Source organism: Alexandromys fortis, unplaced genomic scaffold (assembly GCF_014885135.2).
Source record: "Alexandromys fortis isolate MF-2015 unplaced genomic scaffold, M_Fortis_MF-2015_v1.1 scaffold_36, whole genome shotgun sequence".
In the NCBI taxonomy this organism is placed as follows: domain Eukaryota; kingdom Metazoa; phylum Chordata; class Mammalia; order Rodentia; family Cricetidae; genus Alexandromys; species Alexandromys fortis.
The window spans coordinates 406765-430602 of record NW_026067915.1 but is presented as its reverse complement, the minus strand read 5'-3'; the positions used below and the strand labels follow the sequence as shown (position 1 = coordinate 430602).

Here is a 23838-nt window from a genome sequence, read left to right as displayed (position 1 = left end):
TGCTCCTGGCAATTGAGAGTTGCTAGGGGGAGAATTAACCTAGCAGGGCTATCACCTGACTTCCTGTCTCCCTGGAATTTTGTCTGGTTCGAGCTTGCGTAGGTCTTGGGCATGCGGTCACAATTCCCGTGAGTTCACATATGCAGCCCCCTGCTATGTCTGGAAAACACTTTCTTATAGTCATCCATGGCCTATTACAATCTTTCCACTTCCTCTTCTGCAAAGATCCCTGAGCCGGGGTGTGATCTAGATGTCCCATTTAGGGCTGAGCATTCTAGTCTCTTATTTTCTGCACCTCGGTGAGTCGTGGGTCTTTGTGTTAATCACCATCCACTGCGAAAAGAAACTTCTCCAATGAGGGCTGGGAGGTGCTCTAATATATGGGTCAAACCATAACTCGGGAGTTAGTTTAACGCCACATTCATTTAGCAGAATAATGGTAGAGTCTCCCCTGGAGCCATGGCCTGTCTAACTATAGATTCATAAAACCAGTCATAGCCCCAGGTATGAATTTCATCTTGAGGAGTGGGCCTTAAGTTCAGTCAGGAAGTGCTGTTCACTCCCATGACATCCGTTTCTCTATTGCCCCAGTGGCCGTGTATTGTCAGGCCAGTCATTGTAGCTTTCGGGGTTCACAGCCGGGGAAGGTTGCTGCCTTTCTCCCCCAGTAGCATGTATAAGGAAGTTTCCAGGTCAGTACCAGCCTAGTTTCTTTCTCCCTGTCCTATGACTAAAGTACATGATATCTTCAGCAACAGGGCTGCCTTAGTTAGGGCTTTTATTGCTGTGGAGACACCATGACCATGGCAACTCTTAGAAAACATTTAACTGGGGTGGCAGCTTACAGTTTCAGAGTTCAGTCCATTATCATCATGATGGGGAGCATGGCAGCGTGCAGGCAGACATGGTGCTGGGTATGTCTTGACATGCAGCGTATAGGAAGTTGAAAGTCACACTGTGGGGAGTTTGAGCACAAGAAACCTCAAAGCCAGTCCCACAGTGACACCCTTCCTCTAAGGAATTCACACCTCCTAATGGTGCCTCTCCGTGGGGGGGGGGGGATTTTCGTTCAAATTACCACAAGGGTCTTTCAAATCCTGGAGGGTACAAGAGCATTGGCAGTAATTACGTTGGCCTGTAATGTTTGGGAGTCTGTGAGGACAGTTCCAATAGAGGTGAAGTATATACATCTGTGAAGTATAGTAGAGACATTGCCCCCTACTGTTATAGGGCAACTCCATTTAAGTGTGTGTACATGTGTTAGGAATCTTCTACAGTAGCATAGGCCTTAAGTGGTAGTTATCATGGTCCCCATTTCTTTGAAAGATGTTAAGTGTATTATTTTCCTTCTCTGCTTTTATTGCTAACTGTATCACAGAACCCCACTGCCACGGTACAGATAGTCTTCCACATCTGCGCTGATGGCTGCATAGCCCTTCACTGTGGGAGGTACTGTCACTGCACCACCAGCCTTGTTGATGGACAGCCAGGCTGTGTCTGGCCTTTGCTGCTGCAGATGACAGTGCAATGAGCAGCCTGTGCACGGATCTTTGTTTTTTGCCAGAAATCTAAGAGTAGATTTCTCAAGGTTGTTTTGGAGATCAAAAAAATGTATATGTTAAAAAAGTGGCATACCCTAAGATTCAGGAACTGTGACTTTCCTTTTTTTTTTTTTTTTTTTTTTTTTTTTTTTTTTTTTTTTTAAACAGTGGGAGTGTGGGGAAAGGGTCTGCCCTGTGGTGGATGATACTTGAGGCATTTTTTTATGCATACAGCGACCTACCACCAGTGCAGGCAGGCCCACAACATGCTGCCTGAAGTATCCCTAGCTTTCAGTTTATGTATGTACAGTTTTCCAGCAGTGCTGAAGGAGGAGGAGAAACCCTGAACCAGCCGTTCATGTTGAGTCTAGAGAAGAGTGTGGGAAGGCCAAAGCCTTGGGTAGAGCAGTAGACCCTGCCACCAGTTGCTGTGAGGCCTTGGCTCGGTCACTGTTATCTCTGGCTGCAGTCTCTGTCCAACAGTGACCTCTGGTGGCTTTGGTCCTGGGATCCTGGACTTGAGGCTGCACCCCAAGGAGGCAGTTGTGACCTGGGGCTTGGGTGTTTCTCAGGGGGTGATCAGAGTCCATTTGCTGGAGGCCGAGAAGCTGGCCCAGAAGGACAACTTCCTAGGGCTTGGAGGCAAGTCAGACCCATACGCCAAGGTGAGCATTGGCCTGCAGCACTGCCGGAGCAGGACCGTCTACAAGAACCTGAACCCCACCTGGAATGAAGTGTTCGAGGTGAGGTTCTCTTCCATCTGTCTTGGAAGGCCTCGTGTCTCCAGGCTTCTCCCTGGGCTGTGCTGAGCAAGTGGCTCTCATGGCCCAACAGGGAAACCAGGGTTAGTGGGAGAGACTTGTTATTCTTGCTTCCCTGTCCAGCAGGCTCAGAGGTAGGCTCTTCTCACCCCATATTAAGCTCCCTTTCCCCACCAGAACTGGCTGTGGATGTTTGCAAATGGAAGGAAAAGAACAGTGCAGACAGTTCTGCCCACAGCTCCCAGCCTTCCCTGCTGCGGGGTGGGTGCAACTCACAGCCCGTCAGTCACACGTTCCAGGGCCACCTCCCAGCTGCCCCTTTCCTTACAACGCTAGGGCATGCTGTTAGGTCTGGTCCCCGGCAGTAGAAGCAGGCTGACTAAGGGAAGCTTAGTTTCCTGCTGTCGTCCCACAGCCCCCGGGTGAGGAGATTGTGACTGCACAAAGGCAGAGCAGATGGCAGCCAGTGTCCTCTGGGCACCACGCTGTGGCATGGTTGTGCTGTATCTGGTCCTCTCTGCTTGCCTACAGAGGGGCATTGCTTTCTTACAGGCAGGGCCCTAAGCTGGGCTTTTGCTGTCTGTGGGTTTTAGATCTGATTCAGCAGTCAAGACCTGCAGGGCAAGATGCTTCTCTCTCCTTGCAGTTCATGGTGTACGAAGTGCCTGGGCAGGACCTGGAGGTGGACCTGTATGACGAGGATACTGACAGGGATGACTTCCTGGGCAGGTGAGGAGTGGGGATCTGGGCTTTGGACCTTCTTTACTGCCTGGGGTACAAGGCTGGACCTTGGAGCATTTAGTGGGCATAGACCTCAGTGCTTAGTGACCTGCGACTCTATGGCTACCGTGGCAACAGTGAGTGAGTGTGCCAGGCAATCTGCTCTAACATTGTACAGTCTGGTTACAAACCTTCCCAGGCATCACCAGCCCGGACCTAGGCCCTGGAGGAGAGTAGCGGTACAGAGAGGACCCCAGGGCTCATGTCCCCACTCAGAATCTACCCAGAATCCCAATTGGAACAGGGAGCAAGGTGGCATGACTAGGTGCTCAACTTTAAGGAGCCTTCATCACTCCCCATGTGATGACATCCAGATCTCAAGGCTATGGGAGGGCTCACATGAACCCTGTGGGATTGCTTGCCAGAATCTCACTTAGTCTAGAGAGGCCCCGCATTGAGGAACATGTATAGGTACCAGCCCTTAAAATGCTTACTGCCCAAGTCTTTGTGGCCACCCAATGCCCTCCTGTGGAAGACTCTAGCTGAATGTTTGAATACATCTACCTAAGGATTCAGTGTGGGGCCATCGTGGTGTGCTAGCGAGTAGAGAAGGGCACAGCGCAGCTGGATTCCGCCTCCCACAAGAGGGCACAAGATGCCTGTGTCTGTGAGCAGAGGAGCATGACCGGGTGACGTAGCGGCAGGTGAAGAGACTCAGATCTTATGCCCCTGTAGTATGCAGCTTGTTTTCCTGAGTATGGAGTTGAAATATGAACAAATAAATGGAGGACTCAGCTCCCCGCCCAGTGCTGGTCATTTCTGGTGTCTTCATGGTGTAGTATTGCGGGTGGGAAGTGGGGCTCACAGCACTTGCCTTCCAGGGCTGAGTTCAGGTCCGTGTTGAATGTGTGCACACTTCCAAGTCACACGGGAACTGTTTCTGCCCTTGGGCTGGCAGGACCCATGGGTTGGATTTGGGTCATGATAAGTTAGAGGAACACTATGATACAAGACTTCCTGGCTTCCTCACACATAGATCATCAGTTAGTGCCACTTCCAGGGCACTGGTACCAGTTTTCAAGTCAGAGGGGCATCTGACTGTTAAAGTGCCACTGGCATTTAGATGGCACAGGAAGCCAAATTCCTGTGACTCATGGACAGGTTTGCACAATGAAGAATCACCGCACTCAACATGCTAACAGCCGTATTAAAAGACCCAGAGGTGACGAATCCAGACCTCTGCTTGTCCCCTCTGGGCTGGGAGCCACTCCCTCCCCACAGCCTAAGTGCAATGGAGCAGAAGGTTAGCTAGCCTTTCCCTCCTCATGAGCTGCAAATGGTCTCTCACTGTTTACCTGGAGGAATGAGGCCACTGTCCCAATGGCCACATCCAGCCATTTGAGAACAGAGTTCCCTGTGGGTCCCCAGGGCCTGCTCTGGCCACTGTTGAGCTCACCCTCTCCTTTCCTTTCAGCCTGCAGATCTGCCTTGGAGATGTCATGATGAACAGAGTGGTTGATGAGGTAGGGTGGCTCGCCCAGCACCCTTCCCCCGGGAACACCCCCTTTCAGTGCATGGCTCTAGCAGGTCACTTCGGCCATCTGGCCCTATGTGACGGGTCCCCTCTGTGCAGGGCTGTACCCATACCCGTTCTCAGGGACAAGAATTGGGTGAGGCCCAGATGGCTACAGGGCACCCCGTAGGGCTGGGGTTAGAAGTTTCTTTGGGAAATGTCCACAGACTAAGGAAACTCAGCAAGGGGAGTCACATTATAGAGGAAGGTAGGCTAGCCCTGGGTTTCATTGTCCCCAACTGTAAGACTCCTGCCCCGCATCTGCCAGTCCCACTGCATCTGCCGTGCCCTCTTCTGGTTGGTTAACCGTTTCCCCTAATCTCAAAACTATGCAGTCCCCAGGTTGTCGGTAGCCCATCTCCATCCCTGAGCTCTCCTTTCCTTCCTCTGCCCCACAGTGGTTTGTTCTCAGTGACACCACCAGCGGGAGGCTGCACCTGCGGCTGGAGTGGCTCTCCCTGCTCACGGACCAGGAAGTGCTGCTGGAGGTGAGTGGGTGGCAGGGGAGGAGACTCGCTTCTACCTACTGTGTGCAGGCAGAGGCGAGAGGAGGGAGCCCCCATTTGTTGTCTCCTAGAGAACATGTCACTCATGTTCTCTCCACCGGGCAGTCAACAGCCTCTGAACCTCATTTTCAGGGAAGATGGGGTCCTTAGAGCTGTGTCAGGGCTTGCCACCCAATTTCACAGGGACATCTACCTCTGTGTCTGACGTGAACCTATCCTGCCGTAATGTGTTCTCAGTCACATAAAGCTAGGTTGTTAGCGGGAGGGCTGGCTGGCTTCCTTCTGCCGGATTCTGGGAATATTCAGTGAGGGCTGTGTCTGTTTGCAGGACCATGGTGACCACTCCTCCGCCATCCTCGTGGTCTACTTAGAAAATGCCTGCAACCTGCCGGTGAGTCACAGGACCCAACTGCCCTGTGCAGCTCACAGCCAGATGCCCATGTATTGTTTTAACTCAAATTCTTGTGCTGCAGAGAAACCCTTTTGACTACCTTAATGGTGAATACCGAGCCAAAAAACTCTCCAGGTTTGCCAAAGTAAGTGAATATCACTGAGAACCTGACTCCTTTCCCCTGAAGTGACTGTAGCCAGGACCTGTCTGTCACATAGCATGGGCTCACTGGGTCTCCTGTGCAAGGCACTAGACTTGGCCTTGGAGTCCCATAGTGATGTATTCCAGGTGTTCTTGTTTTGGGCAAGAGTGATTGCGATTTTATAAAAAGGACACAGAAGGTGGGGGGCCTGGGCATGTCTGTCCTAGTTCTGGTCTGCACTCGGGGCTTCCCCCCCAGAGGTAGTTCTGCACAGTGCTCATTCCACAGTGCAGATTTTCCCCAACAGGAGCCACGGCTGCCCTACACCCACTGGCATGCTTGGGGGAGGGGTGAGCATTGGGAAAGGTGAGATGTCTTGGGCCCTGCCCTGAAAACATTGCTTTCAACACTGTGGGTTTCCCCTTACAGAATAAGGCCAGCAGAGACCCTTCTTCATATGTCAAGCTATCCGTAGGCAAGAAGACCTTCACAAGTAAGGTAAGACTCATTTGTAGACTGAGATAAGGAAATGATGCTCCCGCCCCCTTTTAAGGAGAGGCAGAGTGAAGGAAACTCACACTGAATGCCTAGAAAGCCTTTGGAATCCCCTCCCTGTGTGGGTTTGGCATTCACAATCTAAAACCTGCCACGCTAAGTGATGATGATGCCACCAAAAATGGGGCAGCAGGATTAGGGTTTACCCTGGGGCATGGTCTGAAGTCATGCCTTTTCTGCCACACTGACTGTCCCCTGGCTCCTCATGGCAGTGGGTCGTCACACTGAGCAGAGTATGTCCAACCTGGCCCTCAGATGATCTCGTTTCTGCCCACAGACCTGTCCCCACAGCAAGGATCCTGTGTGGAGCCAGGTGTTCTCCTTCTTCGTGCACAGTGTGGCAGCCGAGCAGCTCTGCCTGGAGGTTTGCCTGAAGTTGGGCTCTGGGGACAGCTGAGAACATTTTAGGCCACGGGCAGGCGAGGGTTTTCTGTGTCCCTTGGGCAGTTCTACCAGTAGTCAGCCCCCCAGTGTGTTGGGAGGGAATGAGGCCCCACACGCCCTCAGCCCCTTGAGGTTAGTGCCCAAGGTCACCATAGAGGAGACTGTGGGAAGGCAACCAGTTAATTTCTTTAGTTCTCCTTGCGATGATCATTATAGTTACGCAGTCTGAGGGTCCCGGGCTAGAGTCTAGACTTTACAAAAGATCTGCACAGGCGCAAATAGAGGCTAAAGCAACCATCTGCCCAAGAGCACTGTAAGTGCTGGAGCTGGGTGGGATCATTTTGGAGCCCTGAACTGATGAGCCTAAGTGCCCTACCATACAGCCATACAAAAGCCCTGCTGGCTCTGGGTGCATGCCAGACTGGCCTCATGCAGACTACAATCACCTCTGCTCTAGTCACTCCCTTCCCTAGACTCCAGGCAGGTACAAGGTCTGGCCTGTTGCCAATCCGCCTGCTGAAGGGCACCAGATGTTAACTGCTCCATAGTGCATACTTCCTGAAGCACAGACTCCCCATAGTGGGCTTAGCTCTCCCCTGGTTTTGTGACTGGTCCACTGCCCAGGTGCTGGATGATGACCTGGAGTGCGCCCTGGGAGTATTGGAGTTTCCACTGTGCCAGATCCTCCCCTGTGCCAACCTCACCCTTGAGCAGCGCTTCCAGCTGGATCACTCAGGCCTGGACAGCCTCATCTCCATGAGGCTGGTGCTTCGGGTAAATACCTCCTTTCTCAGCGGGTGGGGCTGAGCTGGAACAGGTCTCAGCACTGAGTGAGTTATCTGTTGAATGCAGAAGTCAGGAGAGATGTTTGTGTCTTCATCTACTCATTGGGTTAACGCATTAGAGATAACCTCAGAGTTCCTTCCTTGATGTTGCACTATGGGATGAAAATTTAACAGGCTGAGTACACAGTAGGGTAGCGGTTTAAATATAGTCTGAAATGCTCTTAAGGGTATTATTAACTTTGCTGTGAGGTCTGGCAAAGTTCAGTCTCTTTGGGACCGAGAGATATTTTCATAATACCATCTCTTTGTTGCTTCAAACACTACCTCCTCCATTCATTTAACCCTCCCTTCTAGAACTTCCATGCTAGATTTTTCTTCTATCCTTGATCCATGCCGCAACCTTATCTTCTAGTCTCAGCTAATTTCCTCAGAACCATCCTCCTTACCACTGCATTTTACTATGTCTGGCTTACTACTTTTTCAGAATAGTTTGTATTTCGATAGTAATTTTTTTCATCTTTAATTTCATCTCTTCCGAATCACATGGTCTTTTTTATCGTCTATATTCCCAATCCATCCTTAGTCATTTAAAATGTTTAGAGTGTAATCTGTTAATTCTGTTGTCTGAAGATTTTGGGAGTTTGGGAGTAAAATTTTTTTCCATGTTAGATGGAAAACCTTGGCTTCATAAAAAGGTTTGAGGGAGATACACTGTCTGCAAGCACAATACCCAGTCTTAATAGTCTGATCCACGAGAGGATCCTGGCAATGAATTTTGCTGTTTATCTCATCTGTTTTCAGTGGGACTGTTTTGTGGCTGTCATGAGTGTGGTCAGTGCTCCTTGATGGCCTGGATCAAAGGATCAAAGGCTGCTCTCTGCCAGGGAGGGTTAGCTTTGTATCTGGCAGAATACCACAGGGCATTTCAAACCTAGATCCATTGTTATGTTAACTTAATGGGTTTAAAAACCCATTAGGAAATCTGAATATAAACTAGAAACTCCTAATACTTCTATAAGATGGTCTGTTTGGGGAAGACTTTCCCCCTAACAAGCTGAGACAGATACCTCTTGTTAATCAATCTTTGCTGCTTGGTAGAATTTTTATTCTAGACTACTTTTTTAAATGAATATATTTCAGTCCCACATTTATTTCTGGAAACAGAATTCCCTAGGAAAGGGCTTGTTGATTGACATCTGAGGAGAAAGGGGAAGGGGGAAAGTGGAAGCCCTGCCTACAAAAAACCCTGTCATCTGCTTCTAGTTCTTACGTGTGGAGGAACGAGAACTGGGAAGCCCATATACTGGGCCCGATGCTGTAAAGAAAGGCCCTCTGTTCATCAAGAAGGTGGCCACCAACCAGGCTCACAAAGCTCCATCCCAGGGAGAAGGCCCTGCAGATGTGACACATGCCTCGGACCTTGCCTCTGACATCAAGGGAGCATCCAAGAGCACTGAAACCACCACAGCTGTCACCAAGGCCACAGAGCCTAAGCCCCCAGAGACAAGCCTGGAGTCGAAAGGCAAGGACAGTGCCAAAGGGCTCTGTGAGTTCATGGGGAAGAAGAGGAACCCAGCTACCATCTTCCTGACTGTCCCAGGCCCCCACTCTCCAGGGCCCATCAAGTCACCCAGACCCATGAGCCGCCCTGCCTTCCCATTCGCATGGCCACCCACAAGGCTGGCTCCCAGCATGTCCTCACTCAACTCCCTGGCTTCTTCCTGCTTTGACATGACAGATGTCAGCCTCAACATTGAGTATGCATCTCTCTGCTTGATCTTTTCTAATATAACTTGAGTGAAAAGTAGGTCCTTAGATGGAAGAGTAAATAGGAAATTACAGGCCGGCCCAAGTCCAGGTTTCTCACAACATGTCTTTACAAGAGGCAGCTTGAACCCTGTTGTTGGTATACAACTCTCGCTATATGATGACTTCAGTTGTTTAGGTCCCTTCCATAGAAACGTTTTCTGAATTCTGAGTATCGTGGGATACATGGAAAATTTAGAATGTGGACTTACATAAGTGACTCCACGTATTAGGTACTTCCTGTGGGCTTAGCGCATTACCTGATTTAATTCAGTCATTATAACTATAAGACAGAAGAGACCATTATAACATCCCAATTCCCTCAAACCCCACAAGCAATCAGGATATAAGGGCCAATCCATTCCAGGGTTTATTTATGCTTTCTGCTAAGAAGTAGGATAATTACACTGAATGCTGGATGAAACCTGGAAGAGAATTATTGACCCAGATGAGTCTGTGTTCCTCACATCGGGCATCCTTCTCTATCTTCAGGTGAAGGGAGAGGAATAGTTCTTACTGTGACAGCCCCCCCCCCCTTTTTTCCCACAGAGATGGGGATCCTAGGCAGCGACGGCTGGGTGAGATTCAGCTCACAGTACGCTATGTGTGTCTTCGACACTGTCTCAGGGTGCTAGTCAACGGGTGCAGGTAAAGAGATCCTGGGACAGGGAGGTCTTTGGAAGTATCAGGCGACCATATGACAGGGCTCCTTAGGGTGACGGCAGGAGCCATGCACTCCTAAATGATATTTGAGAACCTACAAGCCATCCGCGGCAAAAATCCTCAAAGGGGCATGTTGAGTGACCATTCTTTGTTGGTGTGCATGGGCTCAGGAGTCAAGGACTCTTCTCAGACTGCTGTCTTGGGGTGGCCAATGGCAAGTAGGTCTTCCTAAGCAGGAACCCCCAAATTCCTTGAGTACAAAATACTTGACTCTACCCAAACAGCACAAAAATGTGTGTTCAAAACAAAACCACAGCTCATAGCTCGTCCTTTAATTCTGTGGGTTTTTGTCTTTTGAATGCGGAGAATTTTAATCCTCCAGTCCATCTAATCCCCAGTGGCTGGTATAGCCTTCTCCCAAATGAGTATCTAAGAACCCCTTTTCTCTGTCCATCAGAAACCTGACACCATGTACCAGCAGTGGAGCTGATCCCTATGTTCGCATCTACCTATTGCCTGAAAGACGATGGACGAGTCGCAAGAAGACCTCAGTAAAGCGCAAGACCCTGGAGCCCCTATTTGATGAGACGTTAGTAGGGCAGGGCTTAGCAAACCTCATCTATTTTCATAGTACTGAGTACCAAACACTAGCATTATGCTGGAGCTTGCCAGATACGGGGGTGGGGGAGCCTGGGGCTGAGTTGGACAGGACAATGTGGTCTGGCCTCATGAAGCCCCTATATACTTTTTAGTGGGAAAAGGGGCTGCTATGGCAGTTTATCCAAAAATGATCAAAGCTGCTTACATGTGCTATTTTTAAGAGGATAAAATGTTCCTGGTGGTGGAATAGCACATACTCTCAGCTCTCTGGTCTCTCTTCCCTCCTGCAACATAACAAGGTTGGCAGGTAAAAGAGATTCTTTCTCTTCGTCTACATCTGAAGACAAAACTGAGGCAGGCTTTTAGCACATTTCTTGTGTTTGATGATCTAGTCCAGTGGTAGCAAATCCTTACTTTTTTTTAATGTGTATTCCATGTCTGTAATAGTACCTGCAGAGTCCAGAAGAGGGTCTGGATCCTCTGCAGCTGCAGTTACAGATGGTCTTGAGGTACCTGATGTGGGTGCTGGGAATTGCGCTTCAGCCCTATGTGAGAGTAGTGTCTTAGGCTTCTATTGCTGTGGAGAGACATCATGACCACGGAACTCTTATAAAGGAGAACATTTAAGGGGTGGCTTACGTTTTCAGGTTTTTAGTTCATCATGGTGCGACGTGGTGCTGGAGAATGAGCTCAGAGTCCTACATTTTGATTCATAGGCTACAGGAAGTGTCTCTCTCACTGGGTGTAATGTGACCAGAGGAGACCTCAAAGCCCACCCCCATGGTGACACACTTCCTCCAACTAAGTCACACCTCCTAATAGTGCCACTCCCTTTGGGGGTTATTTTCGTTCAAACTGAACAAGCAAGTGCTCTTAACCACTGAGCCACTGTATTCTTGCTATCTTCTGCTTTGCAGTCCTCAGACAAGACATTTCTAGCCAGGTTGGGAACATGACTTTTCTTTTCCTCTTATTTTAATCAATCATAACTACTCTAAACAGCTGAAACCAAGTCCTCTTTAGTCTCTGTCCTCAGCAAGAAGGCTCATCCAACAGTCACTGAACACTCTGCCAGCCACACCATCCATAGCCACGCAAGTGGGCACTGCCTTGAAGGGGAGCTCTGACACAATTATACAAAGATGTTAAAATGGCTACAGAAGAACACAGGAGGGAGTATCTGACTAGCAAGACAATCTGCCAGTCATTCTCTCTAAAACTTACAACAGGGTGAAAGCCAGGGTTATCTGAAGGCAGACTGAACAAACCCCACCCTAAATAGAAACCCAGAAGTCAGGTTCCAGGTGCCTCTCTGATGAGGCTGATGAAGACAAGGCTGGTCCACAGTCCTCTGAAGGACAGTCATTTTCCATGCAGTTCCAGCGAACCTACCTCATGAGCACCCTGCTCCTCTGCTGTCAGAACAGAGAGGGGTGAGGTGTCCTCTGGGTGGGTGCAGATGAGAGCAGTCAGTGTAGAGTCAGGACACAGCACATTCCAGACAGCAGCTCTCTGAGGCTCATCACAAGCAGTCTCTTGACACTTCATGGATTTAGATGACATGTCACTTGGGAGCCTAGGAGCCAGTGCTGAGTCTGTGAACTGTTGAAAGCTCTTGTTTTAGTGGGAAGTGAAAGAAACTTTTCCGCAAAAGTGACTACATGTAAATCTCACTTTGAATGTTTTGGCTTTTAAAGATTTGAATATTTTGTTCCTATGGAAGAAGTACAGAAGAGGTCACTGGATGTTGCAGTGAAAAACAGTAGGCCTCTTGGCTCACACAGAAGAAAGGAGCTGGGAAGAGTAAGTAGCTGTCATTTCCTTCCTTGTATCCTAGCACCTGATGGAATCATTCCAATTTCATGAGAGCTGAACTGAAGGAGGGCCAGCCTCCTTAAAAGGACGTTTTGTTTTCATATATGTAGTATGAGGATGTGGGCCGTGTCCCACCGCCTGGCCTGCTTAACCCCCGAAATAACCACACAGAAATTGTATTAATTAAATTACTGCCTAGCCCATTATATCTAGCCTCTTCTTGGCCAACTCTCACATCCTAATCTAACCCATTTTCATTAATGTGTATTGCCACTTAACTGTGGCTTACCCACATGAGTCTAACCAGCGTCCGTCTTGGGCAGGAGAACCATGGCATCTGCCACTCTGTTCTTCCCAGAATTGTGTTCTGTCTTCCCCGCCTACTACCTGAGATCCCCCCTATCAACTAGACCAAGGCAGTTTCTTTAATAATCAATGAAAGCAACACAAAATACAGAAGGACCTCCTACACCACATATGTTTCAGACCTAACATAGAAATATAAACTAGTGCATAAACATTATTTAGCAACCTTGAGAATATCCAAATTCAGTTTTTTGTAAGTATGTGGCATCTACTCTGGTATTACCTATTTTTATAAATAAATCATTAAATAAAACTTGGATTGCATTAGATCAAGGTTTCTGTGTTAAAAGAATTTTACTTAAAATAAGAGGAAATATAATCTCAGGAGAGTCAAGAATACTCCGTTTGTCCAGTACTGTAGTTATATTTTAATAACTACGTTCTGCACTCAATCTCTGTAACACCCACTTCTATGAAATGGCAGTATTTTCTGCCTTTGAAGCAGATGGTATTATGCTCATTTTTATGGGGGAAGTTTTCTTCTTTATCACAGCCATAAACTTGAAAGTTAAACTTTTAAAATATCTGTAATTCTTGAAGATATTCTTTAAATATCTCAAATTCCTGTTTCAAACAGGAACAGCTTTTGTTTTGTTTGAGGCAGAGTCTCACTATGTAGCCCTGGCTGGCCTCATTCTGCCTCTGCCTCCTGAGTGCAGGGTAGAAATAGTTATCTCTAGAACACCTACGCTGGTGTTTGCATTCTTTCTGGAAAGTCTCCATGATGAAATACCCTGATGGGCGGATGGGGGAGGGGTTCAGAGAGCCCCACCCATAGTTGAGGAGCTATTGGTAGTCAATAGCTGCCGGAGGGGGACTCGTTCTTCTTTTTGGGCATGGCTGCTGGTAGGTTGCCTGTGGTCCATACTATGCACATATGAACAGCACTAACTGGATTTAGTGGGTTATTAAAAAAAAGAACATGATGCTGGGATGAGGCATACGGCAATGCTCTAGTGGGAGCTGGAGAAGGGAAATGAGGCATGTGTGGGTATGATTGTATTTAATTGAATACATGTATAAAATTCTCAAAGGATACATTTTTTTTAAAAAAATACCCTGCTGAAAAATGAGACCCTTTACACTCAGCCCAGTTTACTCCAAAGTGTTCCCATTTAACACGGTGCTAATATTTGTGATTGTAGGTACTGATTGACTTATCAAAAGAAGATCTGATTAAGGGTTTTTCACAGTGGTAAGTGTGCCTTCTCCTTATCCCTGTTAACTATGGAGGACACTAACTCCAGCAGCTGCCCTGGTCTCTAGAGTTCTTTTACTTTCAGTATTATTTCAGTGCTTTGGTTTCTAACAAAAGGAGACAGAGTAACCCTTTACTCAGGTATTATGGACTATAGTCTGCCTGGTCCTCTGAAACTGGGAGATGCTGGCCAGGATTAATTCTACAGACAGTTGGGTTCTGCCGTCTCCATGGAAACCGTGCATGCTGCTTGTCTTGCTGCAGCCCCACATCCTCATTACTGACACAAGTCCAAACCCGACTGTCTTACAGGTACGAGCTGACTCCAGACGGACAGCCCAGGAGCTGACGATGGGTGCTATCACCAAAATGTCAGAAAGTGTATGCATGTATTTTGTTAATAAGAACACATATTTGATGGAAGTGGATGCTGTGTGAACTCTAACTGCATGACTGGATAGTAATGGGGATCATGTAGAAGTACAACTATCTCTTAATTTGATTAGTTCAAATTCAGAAACTGTGGTATTGGTGTCTAATGAGGCACCAAAACCCCAGCAGTGATTTCTCGCTTTGGTAATTGTTCACATCGCATTTAGAATTGCCTAAAGGGTGTGCAAGAAAAGTGCCCTCTCTCCAACACAGGGTTGGGTTGGGGCAGCTACCAGCATCCCCGGCAGGTCTGACCAAAGGAGGCCACTCTTGTGGAAATAAAAAGTGACCAAACCAGGGCTGGAGAGATGGCTCAGCGGTTAAGAGCATTGCCTGCTCTTCCAGGGGTCCTGAATTCAGTTCCCAGCAACCACATGGTGGCTCACAGCCATCTGTAATAAGGTCTGGTGCCCTCTTCTGGTGAGTAGGCATACACACAGACACAACATTGTATACATAACTAAAAGTAACCAAACCCAAAACTGCCCAGAGCTAACACTGCCAAAGCCCTTCTGGTTGCTGCCTGTGGTGCTCATAAGCCTAGACGTTTGCCCCTGGTTCACTGGAGCTGACAGTGTTAGAGTGATACCCTTAAGTATTCCACGTTTACTGCTCCGGGAAGGCCTAGGGGCAAACTTCTGGCATGTGGCATTATTTTCATAGGAAGCTTTAATCCTAACCCCAAGCATCTGAACTCTGGGTGCTGGAGGCTGCAGAACAGTAACTTCCCAGGAGGAGTGGGGGCTTTCTGTATTTCTCACAGATAAGTTTGAGACTTAGTTCTGAGATGGCTGAGTCACCCTGATATACATATTAAAAGGAAAATATGTAAATTGTATATTTAAACAAGTGCCTTTTACACATTTCAGTTTGTAAGACCGGACTTTTTTGTTCTTATACGTTTCTTGGGTGATTGTCAAGGCCACACCCTTATCTTTCACCCACTCAGGCAATATTGCCTGCCATGTTCCTGTTGTCTTCAGTGATGCTTTTCTTTATTATTATTCTGTGTATGATGTGAGCAGGAGGTGTATATGTGTCACGGCACATGTGGTTAAAGGACAACTTTGTGACAGAGATGGTTCTAACCCTTTATGTAGTTTCCGGGCAAGCTTGCACAACAAAGCACCTTAGCCACTGAGCCATCTCGCAGGCCCTTCTCTGATGCTCTTCTAAAGAATGGCGACAGTTGGGTATGGTGGCACATGGCTTTCAACCCAGCACTGGGAGGCAGATGGACCTCTGAGTTTAAGGCCAGCCTGGTCTACATAGTGAGTTTCAGGCTAGCCAAGGCTACAAAGTGAGACTGTGTCTCAAAAAACCAAAAAAACAAAAAAACAAAAACAAAACCCAGCAACATTCCAACTAGATATAGTGGCTACTCCTGTAATCCTAGCACTTGGGAGGCTAAGGCTGGCCTGCCTGGGTTAAACAGCAAGATTCTGTCTCAACAGAAGAAAACAACAGTATTTATTATAGTGTGTAATATTCATAGCTCTGACTCACCTGCCAAATGTGAGACAGCCTGGTCTTTGGTTTCTGCTGCTATAGTCCTGTGCAGATGTGTGTTCAGCAGCATCCTGAGAACAGAGTAGTCCAGATACTGTATCATCTTTTCCAATGGCCAGTCCATACTGCAATAGCCTCTTCCTGTGTAGCGCTTTCCACTTGAACAATTCTTGGTGTTGTTTACAAGCTCTACTAGGTCACATGCTAAGCAACTACATGTTTTAGTTTGTATCTCAACTGAACTGTAGACTACTTGATGCATAATAAAGTTTTTGCAGCTATTTCTCTTGTGTGTGTGTGTGTTATGTATGTGTGTAAAAAAGAGACTAGAGGATGCCCCTCCCCCTTTTTTCTTTGAGACAGGATCTCTCACTGGCCCAGAACTCATCAAGTAGGCTAGCTTGGCTGACTAGTGAACCCTAGGGACCCAAATTCCCACCCTCCCGGTGCTAGGAACATAAGATGTACTGCCTTACCTGTTTATTGTTATGTTGATTAACGTTGAGTTCTGAGACTCAAACTCAGATTCTTGTATTTGCAAGACACCTACTTTTATGACTGAGCCAACTTCTCAGCCTGATATTTCTATTTTAAATAACAAATTCTCACAATAAAATATGGCAATTGATATTCACCTTACCTCATGATGACATTATTTCTTCCTAAATAGACACGGGAAAGCAGCAAAAGGAAGGAGAAAGGAATGTATCATAAATACTACCCACCCTAAAACTGATGGTGGCAGAAAGGGGAACGCCTACCAGTCCCCCAAACCCATGACTACCTGGTATATTACTCACTTTTCTGTTGCTGTGATAAGCTGCCATGACCAAAGCACCTTATAAAAGAGTTCATTTTAGCTAACAGTTCTAGGAGTTCTATAATGACAGCATGGCAGCAGGCATAGGAAGCCAAGAGTTCACTCCTTGGACTGAAAGCACAAACCAGAAACAATGGATGACAAGTAGGTTGAGGCCTCAAGCTCTCAAAGCTGATCCCAGTGAAGTTCTTTCCAAGGCTGCACCTCCTAAATCTCTCAAGCAGCACCACCAACTGGTGACCATGAGTTAAAACCTCTTGGGGATATTCTCACTCAAACAAGTAGACCTAGTTAAATAATGAACACGGTGACATTTCTCGTGCTGATTTACAGAGAAGAACTGAAGCAGTGTGCAGGAGTCAAAGGAGGTTACAGCATGGGAAACAATGTCAGCATACACCGAGGAGAGGCGCCATGCGAGCATACAGACCAGGCGGCAGCAGTATGTAGAACAGCTGATCTCTGCTATTGGAGAGAAGGGTCTGACCATACACAGAGCCAAGCCGGTGTGAAAACTCCCCCAGAACCTGGAACTCTGTGGAGCTTTGATAGCCAAGTACAAAACTCACACTTAAGGTTGCTACTATAAGACATGAAGCTTAGGGAATATCAAATTGAATGATGGTCGCAAAGTATCAGCAAGGAAAACATACCAGTTAGGCTGATAATGTATTCAAGTCCTCATGGGAAAAACTACAGATGAGTAAAACTTAAAAATCCAGGAGGCATGATACCTTTAACCCAAGAACCTGGAAGACAGAAGCAAGCAGATCTCTGAGTTCAAGGACAGTCTGGTCTACAAGCAAGTTCCAAGATGGCCAGGGCTACACAGAAAAATCTTGTCTCAAAAAAAAAAAAAATAAAATAAAATAAAAAAAAAAATATATATATATATATATAACTAGGGTTGGAGAGATGGCTCAGGAGTAAGAGTGCATATTGCTCTTACAGAGACCAGAGTTCAGCTCCCAGAGCCCAAGTTGGATGCCTCTAGGACAGTGGTTCTCTACATGTGGGTTGCAGCCACTTTGGGGGGCAAATGACCCTTTCTTAGGGGTTACCTAAGACCATCAGAAAACACAGATATTTATATTATGATTCGTAACAGTAGCAAAATTACAGTTATGAAGTAGCAATGAAAATAACATGAGGAACTGTATTAAAGGGTCACAGCATTAGGAAGGCTGAGGACCACTGCTCTAGAGGATCTGATACCCTCTACTGGACTCACCTGTACCCACACATACACATACACCTCCCAACCTCCATATGTACACAGAACATCCTACAAAGAGACATATACATGGATGTACAGCAGACCGTTGCAGAGAGAGGGCCATGGCTGTAGAAGCAGTGCCTGGGAGCGTGAGTTCTCAACGTGAGGTGGTCAGTTACTTACACTTTCAGCTTCAGGTCATCTCTAAAGTAGCACTGACACTGGACTTGAACAACAGAGGGCAATGGAGGGCTACTGCAAGGAGAGAAAAGGAAGACAGCAAGCTGTTCTCTGATCAACAGTTTTCTTTAGCTGAATGGTCTGGGGGCATAATTTACTGGTAGCTCATGCTCCCAGGTTCTGTGTTAGCAACAGTCTGCCATCTTCAGATTCTTAGCTAAGTGGATTGAGTAGTCCCCATGGCAGCTGCCTCTGAGGTCTGAAGCAGCTCAGCAGAGGTGCTTAGCTGTTTCATTCCCTGTCTGCTCTCTTTTAGCTCTGGGAGGTAGTGTTTTCTTTCTCAAATTGCTGCTCAGTACTCTTATTAAGAGTCTCTTCCTTCACCACCTCCCCTTTCAGTAGTCAAACACCTTTTATGAGTAATTCTTATATTAAGTTTTCATGTACAATGTGGCTTCTGTCTACTGGATAACAAAGTATATATTCAAAATTTTATGATGACCAACAAAATAAAGCAACAAAAACACAACTGGAACATGAAACTTCCAAATCAGTAGTGAAGGAGATATTGTAAAGAAAAAGTAACCACCTCCAAGTGAGGAGAGAGGAATACACAAGAAAACATAGAAAACACAGGATGGTCAGAAGAGCTCGTGTGTAACACAGTGAAGCACACTGTTAGAATCTAGAATAGTAACCAATAGTTTGAAATAAAAGTACAGCTATGCATGTTGCTTCAAAGGGAACCACTTAAAGACAATAAAATGAAAAGGGTATGTCCAAGAAAACTTTCTATTCTGTTTATATGAACAGTAGCAAACACCACTTTAAGAAAAGGATGCTGCTATTCAACCCCACATTGCAGCTGTTGTGAGGCAAGGAAGAAGCAACTGTGTAACACAAACCAGTTTTATGTTTAACGTTGCTAACTCAGAAACCACTAACAAGTCTCCATTGTTACCCACAAAAATGGAACTGCCTCCAGTCGCACAGAATGTAGCACAAGTGGTTACACAGAGCAGCTTCCCCTACTACTCACATATTCTGGATGGATATATACATATAAGGCTATCACGCCTGTAAAATCTAAAATAAAGATCTAGAATTGTTTTCTGCAAGACTGCTGAATACAAATATTTTTAAATCACTTGTAGCTCTCAACAATTAAAAACTGAAACCAAAGTTGATAAGATAATTTCTAAGTGAGGGAAGGCAGAGGCAGGGGTACTCACTGTACTTACTTGCTGTACATGGAGGGATTCTACCTCTGTTCAATATCCAAACTTAGGTCTGGGGTGCACAGCCCACAGGAAGTAGCCTAGAAGGCAGTACATCAGGGCCTTTCATTCCGGACATGGACTCAGCAGAGACTGCTTCTGATGGGACCCTCACAGCACATTCTTGTTCTAAGCACATATAGACCCCACAGGGCCGAGCCATGGCCTCCAGGCAGTCCAAGACCTCACAGAGGTGAGGTGCTGATCAGAGGGAGGCACACTCAGTACAAGGGTCAGTAGAGCGAGATCTCTCAAGAGAATGAAGCTGGGTCAGGCAGATAGGAACACTTTCCTTTCCATTCCATCTGCTTATAGATGCCATGGAACCCCCGGAAGGCCTCTGAGAGGTGGCTCTTCTAGCAATATTTACCCTCATATTGCTCAAGCTTGTGGGAAGACGAAGAGTTGGAGGGCACTTCCAAAATCCCCAGTGAATTTTCATGGGTCTAGTAGAAAAGAAACTGCTTCTTAGAACAGTTCACTTTCCAACCAAGGAGGATTCACAGGAGAAGACAGACATCTCAGGTTCTCATTTGACATCAGCTGGGCTGGAAACTGAATCAGGGAGCAAAGAGCAGAGGCCCAGAACTGGAGAGCAGAGGAAACTGTCAGCTTGGGCAGGCAAGCTCCTGGTGGCTGAGTAGTGAGACTTATGACCATCATTAATACATATGTGAAGCTGGAAGCCTTTTCTTTTCTGATTTCAGCAGGGGTCGAGGCATGGAAAATGGGCAGCTGGGCCTAGATGATATCCCAGTTTCTAAGCGAGGACTTTACTGCGAGGCAAGGCTACTCACTGGTTTTCTTAGGAGCTGAGTACTTTTCCGCTCCTGGCTCTGACTCTTTGGGGGTTGTCTATAATCCTGTTGGTAGTTTCTGGAGGGATGTATGACTAGTCAGGCTGGATTTTTCAACCTTGCAGCATTGCTTACGCTGCCAGGTGACAGCAGGCTGTAAGATCAGTTCAGTGGGGTCGGCTGGAGCTGCTCCGGGTGAAGTAGAAGACTCGGCAGCAGGGTACTGCACACATGAGCTAGTGGGCGCCACTGCCAGGCCTCTTGCAGAATAAATGGTTTCATTCTTGACCATGGCTGGGGTTCCTGAAGATGAACTCTTCCATTTGCAGGAGGCTGAAGCCATGACATCAAATATTCAACCAAAGAAAGCCTATAGGCAGCAGCCAATGATGGTTCATTCTGATAAACATCATCCTGGACTGAGGAGGTTGTCAAGATTTTGTAGATAGCTTGGAACACTGTCAGCTACTTGAAAGGCAGAGGTATATGAGAAGAAATAAATGTTATAGAATGTGTTGGAATGCTCAGTGAGTGAGTTGCTATGCAAGGTGTAAGAGGACCCCAAGAAGGCAGTGGCTACTGTGATGCATGGCTAATGTCCAGGGACGCTTCAGAGGGTTGAGATGCACCAGGCACCCAGGAGTGCTGGGCACTGCTAAGGAAGGAGACTTGGGAGTAGTAAAGCATGTTGGACCTCTGTACTGACGAATGGAAAGGTCTGTGACATTAGAGGGGGACAGATGCCAGCAGGAGAGTCTCCCCAGAGTTCCCATCACATGATATCTGGTTCTGGGTTACCAGGTACAGTGGTCAGAAGAGAGCCATCCCAGATGTCCCTCCTGCTGATCTTCAGGATTTCCTGAGCCCCATTTTTCAGTTAACCCCAGGCCAGATGTCCACTGGGAACTTCTGTGCTGTTCTTCGGCCTGGCCATGGGGTCATCATAGCCTCCAAGTCCAACACAGTTCACAAGAGCTGTGGGAGAATGTAAGGAGGCCCTCCACTGCCAGCATCCTTTCTCTTCCTTCCTCAGGATAATCTTAGGGTTGGTTGCCACACAGTACAGTTCTTTGTTTGTCTCAAGTATTTTTTTGTTTGTTTGTTTCAAGACAGAGTTTCTCTGTAGTTTTGAAACTTGTCCTGGAACTAGCTCTTGTAGACTAGGCTGGCTTCGAACTCACAGAGATCGGCCTGCCTGTCCCTGCCCCCCCCCCGCCCTCCCCGCCCAGTGCTGGGATTAAAGGTGTGCGCCACCACTGCCCAACTAGTGTAGTCTCAAGTATTTTTAAAAAGAATTTTAAAATTTAAACCATTCAGTTGGTACTCACAGGAAATTCCTGAACCACTCTCCCTCCTCTTCGACACTTAGAAACTGACGACACGAAGGAAGCAGAGGCTGGCTAGGGCCTGGCCCTGGGCTGAATAGCACATTCCTATACGGTAAAGGGAGCAGGCATTTCTCTGAGTCTGTGTGTCTTTGTCTTACCATTAGCTTCTAAAGTAGATGATATATATATTCCCCCTCCTTTTAAACTGAGTGTATCTCATTGAATAACCCAGTTCAGGGAGTTTACCTCTTCACACCCACAAGAACAAGAACACATGCACCCTAATTGTGGAACTGTATAGAGTTCAGAGTAGATACTGAATTTTTTTCTATGTACATAGAAACAATTGCTGCTGAGATCCAGCATGTTCGGTTTGAGCTATATATGCTAGATATATATTGCATATGCGCATAAGGACATGTGCCGACAGCACGTTGTTCACTATAGCTGAGACCTAGAAACCACTCAGATGCCAATCCTCAGCACAACAGAAAGGCGAATATTCTACAGCAATGAAAACAGATGGCTTAGGCCTAGCATACATGGGTGCACAGCACAATCATAACAGTGAACAAAAGGAACATTAAAATAGCATGGATACTATAATTCCATGTTTATAAAAAGAGGCACATATATTGATTCAGGCATGCTCATAAAAAATCCCCAATTCTTTAAAATACTAAGGAAGTGACTGACATAAAAGTCAGGATGACAGTGACCTCCAGGAACTTAGGAGGTGTGGGATAGCCACCTATGTGCTCTATTTCTTGGTTGTTACATGGGTGTTAACTTTATAATCATTTTAATTATACTTGATATTTATAACATATACATATTTTAAAAGGTAGTACAATAAAATAATTAGTTGTTATTAAGATAAAACCAGGCTATGAGATGGCTCAGTTGGTAAAGGCTGAGTTCAGTCCTCAGAACCCAGAACTGACAGAAAATTATCCTCTGACCTCCACATACATGTTGTGGCATATGTGTGTGCATGCACACTTACATAATACAAACTAAAAATCAACAAAGCCAGGCAGGGTAGTACACACCTTGCAGATGCAAATGGACCTCCATCTGTTCCAAGTCAGCGAGGGCTGCATAGTGAGTTCCAAAACAAAACTGTAATAATAATGATAGATGAAAACAAAAAGAACAAAATAACATTCAAGGCAGTGAACATGAATAGCAATAAAGAAGGATATTTTTTTTAAATATTTATTTATTATGTATACAATATTCTGTCTGTGTGTATGCCTGCAGGCCAGAAGAGGGCACCAGACCCCATTACAGATGGTTGTGAGCCACCATGTGGTTGCTGGGAATTGAACTCAGGACCTTTGGAAGAGGAGGCAATGCTCTTAACCTCTGAGCCATCTCTCCAGCCCCCGATATAAAGAAGGATATTAAGAAATATATCAATTATATTTATATGTACTTAGAAAATGGGTTCAAGATACATAGAATAAAATTTGGCAAATTTATAGATTTTAGTATCTCCTAGAAACTGACAAATCAAGCAGACAAAAATGGTTGGACGATAGTTCTCAATAACACAATAGCAAAATGTACCCATAATAGTGATTCTTTTTTGCAATTCAATTTTTAAAATAGTATATGGAATATATTTAAATCATCTCAAATCACAAAGTCTGAGCAAATTCTAAAGGCTCAATAGCAAAAGACCATACTCTGTTGCTGTGATAAAACACATGACCATAGTGACTTACAGAAGAAAGTTTATTTGGGCTCACGGTTCTAGCAGAATAGGAGTCCATCATGGTGGGGAGGCACAGCAGCCAGCACCAGTCACGGTGACAAGAAGCAATGTCAAATTCACAACATAAAATGTAAACACAAGCAAGAGAATGAACAGGAAGCAGAACAAGATCATAAATACCATAGCCTGCTAGTGATGTACTTCCTCCAGTAAGACACCACCTCCCAACCTCCCCAAACAGTGACACCAACTGGGGATCAAGTGTTCAAATAGCTAAGCCTGTGGCAGATGCTCCCGTTCAAACCACCGCGGCATTACAGACAGATATACACCAAAACTTACCAAATTTTACATACTTGTATAGTTTTTATGTTAATTATACATCAAAATTGTTTTTAAAAATGTGTTTTGAATGCTTATATTTAGATAGTTCTATATATAAACCAGAGGAAGAGACCTGGTCAGTCGTCCTCATCAACTTAGACCATGAAACCCAATATGGACAAGTTCAACAGAACCACCATGTATGGGCTGCCCATGCATGCTTCAGCACTGTCAGGGCATAAATTCCAAATTTCATTTATAAACCAGGAACAACTGTAGCACTTTATAGGTTTAAACAATTAAAATTGAATAAAGGTAGATATAATAACAAGGGCCTAAACTATTTGCATTAGTGTGACTGTCCTTAATGGCCCTGAGGCACCTCCAAAACCCTCCTGTCCTCTGGAAAAGGATTTAAAAACTTCTGTT

General features: G+C 46.1%; 1 protein-coding gene across 1 annotated transcript in view; it reads left to right on the top strand.

The window, feature by feature from the left end:
• The window catches only part of Esyt3 (extended synaptotagmin 3), a 47017-nt gene extending 30736 nt beyond the window's left edge, over positions 1–16281 (top strand). Inside the window, exons 9-23 of the mRNA XM_050139686.1 lie at positions 2114–2284; positions 2949–3031; positions 4497–4545; positions 4994–5083; positions 5430–5492; positions 5575–5637; positions 6064–6132; positions 6467–6553; positions 7198–7347; positions 8622–9115; positions 9714–9812; positions 10285–10416; positions 12125–12230; positions 13754–13803; positions 14119–16281. Of these exons, the coding sequence (XP_049995643.1) occupies positions 2114–2284; positions 2949–3031; positions 4497–4545; positions 4994–5083; positions 5430–5492; positions 5575–5637; positions 6064–6132; positions 6467–6553; positions 7198–7347; positions 8622–9115; positions 9714–9812; positions 10285–10416; positions 12125–12230; positions 13754–13803; positions 14119–14155 (1743 nt within the window). The 3' untranslated portion in view covers positions 14156–16281. The remainder of the gene's footprint in view (positions 1–2113; positions 2285–2948; positions 3032–4496; positions 4546–4993; positions 5084–5429; positions 5493–5574; positions 5638–6063; positions 6133–6466; positions 6554–7197; positions 7348–8621; positions 9116–9713; positions 9813–10284; positions 10417–12124; positions 12231–13753; positions 13804–14118) is intronic.
• The last annotated feature ends 7557 nt before the right edge of the window (positions 16282–23838 follow it).